The sequence below is a fragment of the Cydia strobilella genome, chromosome Z (genome assembly GCF_947568885.1).
Source record: "Cydia strobilella chromosome Z, ilCydStro3.1, whole genome shotgun sequence".
In the NCBI taxonomy this organism is placed as follows: Eukaryota; Metazoa; Arthropoda; class Insecta; order Lepidoptera; family Tortricidae; genus Cydia; species Cydia strobilella.
This window is the reverse complement of record NC_086068.1, coordinates 49,503,040-49,516,853: the sequence shown is the minus strand read 5'-3', so window position 1 is coordinate 49,516,853 and position 13,814 is coordinate 49,503,040. Positions and strand designations below refer to the sequence as shown.

General features: G+C 36.8%; 1 protein-coding gene across 1 annotated transcript in view; it reads left to right on the top strand.

The window, feature by feature from the left end:
• The first annotated feature begins 12,542 nt into the window (after positions 1-12,542).
• Positions 12,543-13,814, top strand: part of LOC134754621 (DNA-directed RNA polymerase I subunit RPA2) — a 28,811-nt gene continuing 27,539 nt past the window's right edge. The window contains exons 1-2 of the mRNA XM_063690952.1: positions 12,543-12,725; positions 12,806-13,135. Of these exons, the coding sequence (XP_063547022.1) occupies positions 12,603-12,725; positions 12,806-13,135 (453 nt within the window). The 5' untranslated portion in view covers positions 12,543-12,602. The remainder of the gene's footprint in view (positions 12,726-12,805; positions 13,136-13,814) is intronic.

Below are 13,814 nucleotides of genomic sequence, written 5' to 3'. Positions count from 1 at the left end.
GCGCCCTCGCTCCCCTCGCTAGCGCCTCAGCACGTTGCGGCCGTGGTACCTCTCTCGATACGACAGCTTCAAGTGCGCACGCACCCCGCTCTGCACTTGGATGTTGCCATGTCAAAACAAATAATATTTACCATTTTTACTCGTTACCACAACTATTACAATAAAATGACAAATTTATGTTTGATATTTTGCTTTATTTAGTTGGTTTAGTAGACATAAAGTAAACTATGAAATAATTATTGATTAATAATTATTGCATGGAGTTTGTTTTTTAAGTTCTTTCAATGAATTACATTTACCCAGACTCGCTACAAAATTGTTTATGTTGTTACTCATAAGATGCTTATGTCAATGGATGAGTTAGTTTTCAAATTTAGTTTCCATGAAATTACCTATTGAGTATTAGATAGCGTAAGTTACTTTGTTGACTTTGAAAATTGAGACTGGTTTAGAGGGCTGGCGCGGCTGCATAGCTATTATTGAGAAATTGCGGCGCAGGTTTCTGTCATCTACCAACCGACGACGGCACATTTCAATCGCAGTCCAGCGGCGCGGGGGTGCATTCTGACGGCAGGTGGTTAACTTCATCGTTATGGAAAAAAGTCTTAGTACCGTCGCCCCATGGGTACTTTTTGGTGCGTCTACGCATATACTCGTATTCACGGCACTCTCCTTTAGGATGGGGACAATGCCCTAAGCAATTAATCGTATGGGCGATTATTGCAGGAAAAAGGAGAAGGAATAGGTACTTGTATTTTTTCCAGGTATCATGGCCATGGTGGAAATGTGGGCAGCAGGGGTTGGGCGCGATCTTGGAGGGGCGGCAGTCCCTCGGGGACGCGGGCTGGCGGCCGCCGCAGCCGCACTGGCCGGGCGGCGTGCGCGGCGGACAACTCAGGCTATAGGCCCGGTAGGTGCTCGCACTTTGCACCCGTCTTATTACATGTTGAGTTAAGTTCATTGCAAATTTTACTATTTTCTCTAATCAAAAAATCGTGCTAAAAGCTGTCATCTACTTTTATGACATACTGGATCATTTATTTGTTCCAAAGGTTTGTTTGCAGAATATAAACAACCAGTACAGACAGGACAAACAAAAAAGGTGACGGTTGGTTAATTTTTAGGGTTCCGTACCCAAAGGGTAAAAACGGGACCCTATTACTAAGACTCCGCTGTCCGTCTGTCCGTCCGTCTGTCCGTCTGTCTGTCTGTCTGTCACCAGGCTGTATCTCAAGAACCGTGATAGCAAGACAGTTGAAATTTTCACAGACGATGTATTTTTGTTGCCGCTATAACAACAAATACTAAAAATAGAATAATATAAATATTCAAGTGGGGCTCCCATACAACAAACGTGATTTTTTGCTATTTTTTCCGTAATGATACGGAACCCTTCGTGCGCGAATCCGACTCGCACTTGGCCGGTTTTTTTTAATTTTCATGACACATCAAATAAAAATATAAAAAATACACAAGTATAATAAACAAATAAAACGCCGACACGGCCAATCTCTCAATCATATGGAGATTCGGCCAGACAGACCACATATTTTTAAATGGCCGCTGACGATTTTAGAAAACAAGTCAAATAGGTAATAGGTATAGTATGACAAAAATTCGCTCTAAAAATTTTAATTGATTAAAATCTGAAGAGAAACGTCAAAGTAGGGCACCGGAAGTGACCCATGAAGTTATAAAATCTAAATCCGTGAATAAAACGAATGTCAACCACATTTTTTATTAGTTAATCACATATTTAAAAACAACACTTATAATACCTGACTCGAAAAACTCCTTAATTTACCTACTCATGTTCAAAGAAATAAATGGTGACAAAATTCAAAAAGATAGATTTAAAATTAGTATTTTCACCTTTCTTCGTCTCTCGGCAATGAAAAAAACGACAAACTTTCCTTTGTTTTTTTTGACTACTGAACAATAATTACGTGGTTTTGGCATTTCGAAGTGTAAGCACGGGAAACGTGCGGTGCGAGCGCTCAGGCAGGCGTTCGGCGGCCCTCTGTCGGTTGTATCGTCGACGATACGCCGAGCGGTAGGCATATAGCGCGTGGCCTTGAGCGAGTGACGGAGGCCTGCCTGAGTCACTTGGAAGAATAATCTAAGTTTTATCTTATTTGATTCACCCTAGAGTTACACGAGAAAGCATAGTTTCAGCTAGTTCTTAACAAAAAGATAAGAGAGTGTGGTATTGCTCTCGGCAGTAACCTAATTACAAAAAACCGGTCAAGTGCGTATCGACCCACGATATGGAGTTCCGTAGTCAACGTTACGAAGATGAAGCGTAGTCGTTATAATACATACCTACTCGTAAAATATAAAGTCAAATTTACGTGCCGTTGCTTAGCGCTACCTAGCTTGATATATGTTGAGTGCTTGAGTTGCTAAAAATACACATGGCCAGATGTTTATTATATTGATAAGGATGTTATATTCACACATGTGTTTGCGGTTCAAGGCGCACTAGTATTTTTGCGGAACTTACGTTCTTGTAGGTACTAAAAAGAGATATCCTCTGTACTCTCTTGATAGTAGCTAAGGGGAACAGCGCGCAAAACCAACAAAACTTCGTTAATTTTGATTCTCCATTACCGGATTGGAAGGTGCCACTGTTTATTTTTTATTTTTTTAAGTGCCTTAATTAAGTGGTTTTTTAAGTGGCTTTTGTTGAGTAACGGTTGCTATCTAAGATGTATTTTACGGGAACACCCAAATATTCCGAAATATGTTTTTCCGATTTTTATAACCACGATTTTAATAATCCCGATTTTTTATAAGTCCGAAATAACATAATTACGATTTTTAAAAACACGATGGAATAAAATCACGAATGTGCTATTTCTGAAAACTTAAAATCCGATTGTCACTTCACCGAAAGCTTAAAGTTCCGATTTTACCCTTTTCCAAAAATATTATTTTCCGAATTCCGAAATTCCGAAAAATCGTTGTCCGATCGGAAATAAAATAATTCGGTATTCAGAAGGTATTTGTAAGGTCGGAAAAATGAAATCCGTGATATTCAAATGAAGACTGCGAACATGCCAACCCGAACTGTTGCTAGAAATGGGTTAGGTTAGGTTAGAACTGCGACCCCCAAGAAAACGAACTGTTGCCAGAAGTGGGTTAGGTTAGGTTAGAACTGCGACCCCCAAGAAAACGAACTGTTGCCAGAAAAGTGTAAAGGTTAGGTTAGCACTGCGACCCTCAAGAAAACGAACTTTAACAATATATTTGGAATATCGTTATTCGCAAATTTAAAAATTGGGATTTTAAAATAGGAATCACATCAATTCGGAATAAGGGCAATTCGGAATTCGTGATTTCAAAAATCGTAATTGTTAAATTCGGTGTTTGCCACCATCGGAATTGTTATAATCGGAATTATGTAGTTCGGAATTTACAAAATTCGGCTTTTTGGGTTTTCGGAAATATAAATCTTCGTGATTTTCATCATTCGTAATTACGACAGTCGGAATTTTGATGGGTAAAGAAGTTAAAAATCGGAATGATAAAATTCGACATTCTAAAATTCGGAATAAAATTTTTCGGAATTATGTAGTGTACCCGTATTTTACACAACGACCAAGGGAGAAAATGTTTCACCACACCAACACAAGGAAAATACTAACTGTAAAATATAAAACAAAATCAAAGCAAATCGTTTCAAAATGAATGTTATTCATCATTATTATTGTTGTTGTTGTGTGTGTGTTTATGTATAAATCTTTACTCTTTGGTCGATCCAATGGGGTTGGCAACTGTCAAAGGTTTGCAGAGATGGCGCTATCATAGCTTGCGCTTGCCATGCGCTTGCCCATTTTTCTATGAGATTTGGCTTTCAGCCCTGTAGGCTGGCATCCAGGGCATTAAAAAAACAAAAATTTGACACAATTCTAGGGATTGACATTGACAGGCAAGCTATGCTGGCGCCATCTGCTAATTATTTCGACCGGCCAACCCCATTAATAGAAATCTAATGTTAACTACATTTCTAAGTTAAAACTTCTAATCCCCTTGCCCGGGTTAGTGGAATGGTGGCGCTTTGTCCCGCAGTTCCTAAAAAAATTCCCGGGGGGGTGATAAAACATAATTTTTTTTGTATGAAAAATTTTTTTTCAAAACCTACCTATATGAGGATATCACGTATCATTTGTGGTATACTGTACAAAAAAAAAGCTATATCGTATCTGGAGGAGCCCAAACTTGGTGTTTCGAAAATTCTTTTTGTTTTAATTTAAAAAAATGGCCGAAATGTAATAATGTGATATATCTTTCATCGCCTCAAAAAGCCCTTTCGTATGATACCGCACACGGTAGGTTTTGTATTTTTTTTTCATACAAAAAATAATGTTTTACCACTCCCCCCCCAGCGGGAAATTTTTTTAAGAACTGCGGGTCAAAAATTTTGTTTTGACCTCTTAGTATGCGTGTGCCAAACGGCTGGCCTGTACATCGATTTGCGGTTTTTTTAATTCGAATGGGTTACACTATTAATAGGTCCCGATTCACCGGATTCTTGATTCGCCGGATTTACGTACGACACAATCCGACTAAACGAGTAGGTATCCGACGAAACAGGAATCACGCGAAACAAGAATCCGGCGAATTGGGAACTAATCCTATTGCAAGCATAGATTATAAGCATAGAGTAACTTATACTAGAGCGGTACTGTCATAGTAAATTTTGTAACCCCAGTAAATTCACTGCCATCTGTCGACACACTTTAAAACTAAAAATGAAGATTTATAAAAATACGATAAAATGTATTTAAATATGGATAAATGATTTTTTTTATTTGCATTATTTTTATGATTTTGACCCATGTTCTTTCACTGATATGCGTTAAAATTGTTAAATAACAAACGAAACCATCAACGCCATCTATACGACAGTAGGCCAAAGCTAGTAGCGCCTTCTGAACGAGAATCAAATTTTCTTGATTTTCGAGGCACGTTTTTTCCTTAGACTGTATCCATCTACGGAGTTATATCTATCTTTGTTATAAGGTACCTAGCTTCCCAAGGCTATAAAACAAATTAGGCATAGATTGTATTGTAACAAAATCATTACAATACAAAACATAATACGAAATCGTAACAATACAAAAACATCACAAATCAAAATACAAAAACAATACAACATTGACACTTATTTTAGCAGCGACGTCGGCGGCGGCGGCGGCGATATCGGCGCCTGCGACAGCAACAAGAACGGCGGCGACGTCTGCGGCGGCGGCGGCGGCGGCGGCGCCGGCACCTATCAGACGGCTCCGATTGCATATCCCTGGCTTCATCTGGGTCCGCTATAGACTGCTCTCTAGCGTGGTTTATAGAACGAGTCATACAAAACGACGACCCCTTCCTGTCCATAAACCCATGAGCGCACCCTACATCCAAACACGAAGCAATATTGTGGATCAATTGCTCCGTATGCGTATCACAGATCTTCCTCAGATGCGACAATATATCCGCAAGTTTAGCCCCATTCCGCTTCCTCCTGTAGATCCATCCTCTATTAGTTATGACCAAAGATAGATATAACTCCGTTAATATTATATCCTCTTTGGTTATGACGAAAGCCTAGGCCGGGAAGTATTTTTATTTTATTTTAATGTAAACATGGTGTCTGTGTTCATGAACAGGCTAAAGAGCCGAATTACATATTTTTTTCTTCTTTAGGGGTCATCCATTAATTACATGACACGTTTAGGGAAGGGGGGTCGCAAACTTTGTGACGTCACTACAACTTATTTAAATTATTTTATTCGCTGTACAGTTAAATAACAAGTTTTTGGAACGATAATCGTTTTTAATCGTTTAATTTTCTTTTCTAATCAGTTTTGGATTATAAAATTACTGATATTTCGCTTGTCAAAAATATTTTGATAAAATATTAATAATACTTAATTCGATTTGCCGATTTCATTGAAAAAATGTGACGTCGCACCAGGGGGGAGGGGTTTGCCAAATGTGACCAAGTGTGACAAGGAGGGGGGAGGGGTTTAAAAATCTCAAAATTCGTGTGACGTAATTAAAGGATGAACCCTTATAGGGCTGTATATCTCCTAAACCGTGTGTCATAGCGCAAAAATATTCAAGTTTTTGCTCCCCACCAGGAAACCCCTAGTATCTGCTAAACCGTGCGTCGTAGCGCAAAAATAATCAAATTTTTGCTCCCGTTTAGGAAAGTTTTAGGAATTAAAAAATCTTTACGGGGTTATATCTCTTAAACCGTGCGTCGTAGCGCAAAAGTAATCAAAGACCCGGCCAAATCGTCTGGCATATTTTTTTTTATGACTATGATGTAGATATTCAATTTTCATTTGTAGAATTTACAGATTGCCTCAAGAACATGTTTTGGGAACCAAAAAAAAAATCTTTAAGAATTTAAGGGTTGATTTAGACTCGCTACCCTGCAGCCAGACTTGCAGTGCTGAGGTAGGGTAAGATAGGAGAAGTATCAGGCAAATTTTCAGCTTGCCTCAAGGACCTACTCCAAATTTCTACGCTCTCCGTCTAACTGGTATACTAGCGCGAAAAGCCTGAACTAAGTATAGTTAATTAATATATTATCGCTTTGTGTGAGAAGCCGATGTCGGCCGGCTGGCTTGTTATAGAAAATTAGAACACTTTATAACCACGTCTCTCCGGGGGCGCCAATAGATAATAAATATAACAATAGGTATATCTACAATTAACATCTAGCGTGATGAACATTTTATTTGTTACAATTTTTGAGCAATTATTTGTTTGTTAGGTTTAGTTATCGCCTTATTTCGACCGACAAACGTCAACTGCTGGCCATAGCTCTCATCCTAAGTTCTCATCTAACGGTCCCCGGGATCATTAAATCGCATCATAATTTTTGTAAAATAAACATTAGCCGTAGGAGCTTCAAAATCTCCAATGTTTTCACTGAAAGGATTTTATTAAAGTCGAGGTTAAAAAAGTCTATAAGGACTTCTACAAGTTCTACCTACATGGGCGGTCACAGGCGTAGGCTAGTTTTTATCAGAAATGCCGTCGCAGTACCTAACTACTCGCCTACGTCGCTCCATCTCCGCTTTGAATTTGGCCCTAATGGACAACATAGCATGTAAATTGTGTTATCTAATTCTCGTTCGCTCGATGCACTTCTAATATGTTGAAGCGAATGTCTGTTAAGTTTGAGGCCGTCGGATATTCGTAACTTCTGCCAGTGGCTCCGCTCAACTCGCCGGGCTTGAAGACTTGTAATAGGAACAAAATACGAGATATATTTTACTGAGTAAAGTAGTAGGTACCATTGTACCTTTTTTAGGGTTCCGTAGTCAACTAGGAACCCTTATAGTTTTGCCATGTCCGTCTGTCTGTCCGTCCGCGGCTTTGCTCCGTTATCGTTAATGCTAGAAAGCTGCAATTTGGCATGGACATATATACCGAGAAAAGATATGCACTGCCTTTTGCCCTTTGTCTCGTCTTGGCGGGGGCACGGCCGTGCCCCCAGATATATAATGCTTTCAAATGATACCTATCACGATTTGATTCGTAAAATAGAATCCGAGAAATAATGAAAATACGAAGACGGTCAGCCGCCATTCATATGACGATGCGCAGTGACCCATGCTGAACAAAAAACATCATTACTTGGTTATATAGTACTATATATACAAATAAAACTTATGTTTTTGGAAAGCTCATAAAATTTCCCGTATATTTTGTAATAACATTCATTGCGGTAAAGTTATAATTTATTGAGTTATAAGCATGTTTTATCGGTTTTATCAGTACTTATGCAAACGTCCACGGTAAAAAAACGATATTTTTTCAAATATTTTGTAAACGACTAAAGTGATGACTACGGTTATTTAGAAACAATTATAATACGTTTAATTGTCTTTCAAATGACATCTCACACGACCCGAGATGTGAACAAATTTCGATGACAGTCGGCCGCCATCTTTGCCCCCCTTTTGTAGCACCAGTCCCCCCTCCATAAACCACAACCGGTCAATTCGTATTCTGGAGACAACGAGGAACACATCCATACCAGTTGTAGGTATTTATAAGAGATGTCGACGACTTTTTTCCAAACAGGCCGGTTTCCTCCAGTCTATAAAAAGCGTTGCGTTGTAACCTGATGTTAGAAGTTCCGTACGCTAAATTCGATTTAACGGCCAACGCTCAAAGTCGAAATTCCAACAAAATTCACGACACGGGTATCCATTTGTGTAATTCAAACGCTTTTTCTTGTTTTTCTCAGAATAATGACTAAAGCATAGAAGTCGGGCAAAAATGCTTCGCAAATATGTATACCCGTACTTTACTTCCTTACGAATTAGATAATGTGCCGAAAAGAGATGCATATATGCGTTATTTCTCATTTACGTATGGTGTCATAAGTTTGATAATTTGCTAGGGATGTAACTGTGTCGACTTTTTATATCGATAAATTATGCATAAGTTTATGTGCCGTGTAAAAGAATAATAACGAAATTGGCAAATTGATAATAGTCTGGCTAATGAAAGTTGAACCTGAAAAAACGCGGCAATTTCAAGAAATCTGTAGCAGGCGGCTCGTTGAATACAAGGATTGCATAACTTTTATACTTTTTATAATTTTCATATTCTAAAAATCATTAAAAAGTATAAAAATTATGCAATCCTTGGAATCAAAGAGCTGCCTGATATGAGGATTAATGCATGTACCTAATATAGCTTTTATCTCATTTGCAGTCTACCCCTCAGAACCGTCTAACTATATCTCTCGTTTTTTTATCATTAGAAAGAAGGCGAGCGATCTTAACGTGTCGTTTTATCGAAAAACACTGAAAATAAGTCACAACAAATATAATATACGATCATTTACATACTTTTGCTTTCATAAGTAAAATATTGCTATATTTATAAAAAACTTGTCAATAAAAAGACACGTGGAAATGGTTTACCGTTTTTTCTAATGCTAAAAGACTAAGTATAATTTCTAGTCATGTACCAAATAGGAAATGAAAAAAAAAACGTTCGTGTAATATTTTTTTTTTATTTAATAATACGGAATATTACGCGAAACTCGGCGTAGGTGGCGCCACTATCACAATCTGAGGGTCTATCGCGAAACAAGAAAATCGAACTTTCGTTATCTAACATCTCTGTCACTCTTGCGTATTCGAGCGATAAAGAGGCAGCTAGATAACGAAATTTCGGATTCGAGTTTTCCGGTAGGTCCCCTGAAAACTTGTCAAAAACCTGTTAAAGGTACAGTATGAATAAGTTACTCTACGGTGCACTAAAAAAGCTAGTGCTGCACTCTGGTGGCAGAACATTTATTTATTTTATTTAAGAAACAAACAGTCGTTTACAAACAAGTTTACAAATATTTCTTAAATTAAGACCTGGAGTTTCATTATTGTATATAAATTGCAGTCTATAAAACAACAAAAACATAAAGTAGGTAGGTACTAGGTAGTAATAGTTTGAAGGTAGGTATAGGTAAAACTCACGAGAGCCGGCGGAAGATTTGTACTGAAACTGTAAATTATATCTAAAAGAAAATCCTCGCCGATTCTCGTGAATCGACCCATGAGTAGGTACAGGTAATAAAGTTAATAAGTAATGTAGGAATTAATAAGTAATGACATGATTTCCGGAAAGTGACATAAGTATACATAAGAAAAATTTACATAATTAATTAACTACCGAAAAACACATTTTAATGAATTAATGGAACAGTTAAACAAATCCAAATTATTAAGTTTTTCATTTTCGTTAAAAAGTTTACAAACACGTCTTATAAATACATTTCGTGCATAGCATGTTCTACTATAGGGAATGGAAAACATTTTTTCACATCACCTATTCGAAAAGGGAACTTTTCTTCCCTGCTAGGAGGGATCAAAGTGGCACTTTTCTGTTCAAGGACATTTTGTTGCCAGTATGAAATATTGACACAAAGACATATGAAATTAGTATGCAGATAATCGATTACAATTTCTTTATAATCGATTACGTGCATACAATTTTTCTAACTTAAATAATATTTTGTTGTAATTGTAAACAAAAAATGTAATTATGTAATTAACGTACTTTAAATTAATTAATATCATATTTAAATTAAGTAAATTAATTAATTAGCGTAATATTTACAAAGAAACGTAAAAAAACTTTAATTTAATAATTTAATTTTCATTTTGACATTTTAGGTCTCCTTAAACGCAGCCATACTTGTCTATGCAATTTAAAAAGTTTATATTTAAAAAAAAATTTACAAATATAAATATTTCACAAAGCATTATGCGGTTCTCTATTCTGTATAAATTTGTAAATACTTAGTTTAAATCAATAATAATAGGCCTTTTCATCTGTGTCAGATGTTTTAAGCAGCATCCCGGTAACGACACTAATAATAATAAATATAAGTGATATCAGTCTTCATAGTGTTCTTCCGAAGATTTGGTTCAAAGGGGTAAGAGCTAATTTGTTACCAGAAAAATCTACAAAAATAATGTACTTGATTTTCATTGTATCATTTTAGTTGTTTGCTGCTGTTTTTGAAAAGATATTAGGTACATAATTGAGCTGTAGGTACTTTTAATTTGTCACTACAGTCACGTCTGAAAATATCGATACGGACAAAGTGCCAGAAGTATGTACCTATACTAAGGTCGTGTACACATATTTTTGGCACTTTGTCCGTATCCATCTTTGCTTAAAATAATAATGTTTTGAAACCTAATGTTAGTATGTAATTTCCTCATAGGTGATGTGAAAAGCAGTATGTGTCACATGGTAGCAAAATTATTTTCACCTTGGGCGTTAACACTTGAATCCCTCACTACGCTCAGGATTCTATGTTAGAATCCCTCGCTACGCTCAGGATTCTATTATAGAATCCTTCGCTTCGTTTAGGATTCAATTGTACGCCCTCGCCGTAAATATGTCATTTTGCTCCCTTGTGACACAATCTACTATTTTCTTCTGACAGTGGCGCTGACGTCTACGAGGAACTCTCAAACGTATTTGATGTAGTAGTGAGGGGACATCTAATACATTGTTCATAATTTTGAAAAGTAGGACAGAATCTAAACAACATTGCAGTAATATCCCCTATTCCTCGTCCTTTGGAAATCTGAAATAAAAAGTTGAGTTTTGTGAGATAGGTAAACCAACAATATTAATAAAAGGAACATTCATCAATGATCATTAATGTCTTTTTTATTAGGGTTCCGTACCCAAAGGGTAAAAACGGGACCCTATTACTAATACTTCGCTGTCCGTCTGTCTGTCGCCAGGCTGTATCTCATGAACCGTGATAGCTAGACAGTTGAAATTTTCACAGATGATGTATTTCTGTTGCCGCTATAACAACAAATACTAAAAAGTACGGAACCCTTGGTGCGCGCGTCCGACCCGCACTTGACCGGTTTTTAGTATTATACTATTGTGTGGCAAACACAATCTGTCAGTAAGTAAGAACAAAGAAAACTATAGGTACAGTCGAAGGCAAAAATATCGATCCAGACAAATGGCTCAAAAATATGTGAACACGATTTTATTGTCTGAGCGTACACATATTTTTGAGACTTTGGGAATAAATATATATATATTTATGCCCTTGACTGTACTCATCAATTAAAATGAGACAGTCCTGGGCCAAACTATAAGAAAGCTGTAAATGTCGATAGGTTATTGATCTGAGGTCGATACATCACTATGCCAAAAATATAACCTTTCATACTTAGCAGAAAAGTTCGAAAATATATGCAAAAATCTATATAGACTTGAATGCAAGTAATAATTACATAAACAACATATCGATTTCAATGTTTAGGGTCAGGTCCTATAAATTAATTTCTTCAAAATTGAACAAAACTCACCGATTAAAGGTTATCGGTTCGTTCGTATTTTCTTTTCTTCCTGTATGCGATTTACAGCCCTCGATCACACAAGACATTATCACAAAGGGAACTTCAAACCATTACAAATAAAAACTCAGCACGTTTTCCAACAATCTTTCAGGAACAGCAACAATATAATTAAAATAAACCAAGATGACCGCTGAAATTCCCGAAATATTTCAACTAAAATAATACGCCTATGTCAAGTTGTTACAGTTGACACCTACCTGTGAAATAACGAACATATTTTATTTGGCTGGATTATATTATAGAACCACATAGGACCATTTGACATTTTCCTCAGTTCATCTTATGACAATACTGAAAAAAACGAAAGAACTTGCGGATTGTTGTCTCATTCACTCATAGACAAAAAGTAATAGCGTGTTGTGAATACGATATCTTTTACCAAGCTTTTATTTTTGCCCGGCTTCTTTGCTTTATTCATTATTCTGAGCGCTTTTTTAACGCGCGCTGTAAAAGCGCTCTATTTCTCACTTTTACTTATGGATGCATCACACACGCAACGTTTTTTAAATACGTGCTTATTGGGTCTAATACATGCCTAATACGACATTTGGGACCGCACCGAGTTTAACTGTCAATTTTGACATTACTTTACTTGACATTGACATTTACTTTATAGATTAAACGCACGTGCGACTGTGGCTTGTGGTTATTTCATGTTGCATTTTTACGAAACTCGTTCACATGGATTCGTTAAAAGGAGAAAAACACAAAATAAAATTAAATCCAAAGAAATTTGCTAAAAATCCTTCACTTGCGTACACAAGCCATCCTGATTATCGGAAACCGCCGCAAACTGCTAATCCGGTAGGTCGTTCATAGGTTAATATTTTATAAACATTGCGTTTCTTCATGTACATTTTCTAATGTAAAGATATCATTTTCAGTATTTACAATGTCTTGGAGCGCCACATATAGACTCGTTCAATTTTATGCTAACAGACGGGCTAAAAGCTACAATCGAAAATATTGTACCCCTCGAGTTTGCGTTGACGACAGGGCAGCGCGTAAAAGTGAGCATCGTCGACGGAACGTTCGCGAAGCCGTCGGTCCCGATGGAGGCGGTCGGCATAAAGACACAAAGCGTATACCCAACAGAATGTAGGCAGAGAGCAGCTACTTATAAGGGTGAATTCAAGGTGCGGATATCAATAACCATTGATGGAGTGGAGACTACAATAGACAGATCACTTGGAAATTTGCCGATTATGGTTAAGGTATGTTATACAAAATCTTTCACTAAGGTAAATGTGGGGTAGCCCATATAAAATTTTGTTCTGGCAGACTCGCATAAGAAAAGAATCTCATATTTTATATAGGTATGTCATTCAGACTCAGAAAAACAGTGCCTTGCTCCTTTTGCTCTACCAACCACCTGTAAGCAGAGTATTTGTATAAATGCAAGTTAGAAGCGATAAAACTGCTTGTAGGCATTTTTACCATGTTGACCTTATTACCAATTATTATCAGGATGTTTCTATATTTCTGCTTGGCGAAAGTTTGTCTTTATCACTAAATAATTATATTGCATGCTCCCATGGCTGTAAAATATTTGTAAGTTCTGAGTTGCCCTAAGCTGTTGACATTTTAATCAGGATGATGAACAGTAGTTATTTTATAATATGTTCTTATTATAATCATTTTAAGGAAAAATATGAGGCCTTAAAATAGAGTAGTTCTAGATCAAACACAAACTACAAAGTAAACTGTGATGATATTTCCTAGTGCAATTTCTTGTATGTATTTGTACATAAAATGTAAATGCACCCAAAAATAATTTAACTTTTTTTTTTGTAAAACCTAGTTTTTGCAGTGTTACTTGTCACTTTTTGACATGTATCAATAAGGATATTTGGACTAGGTCCCATAGTGGCAAAATCGCCATCAAAAAGGCGC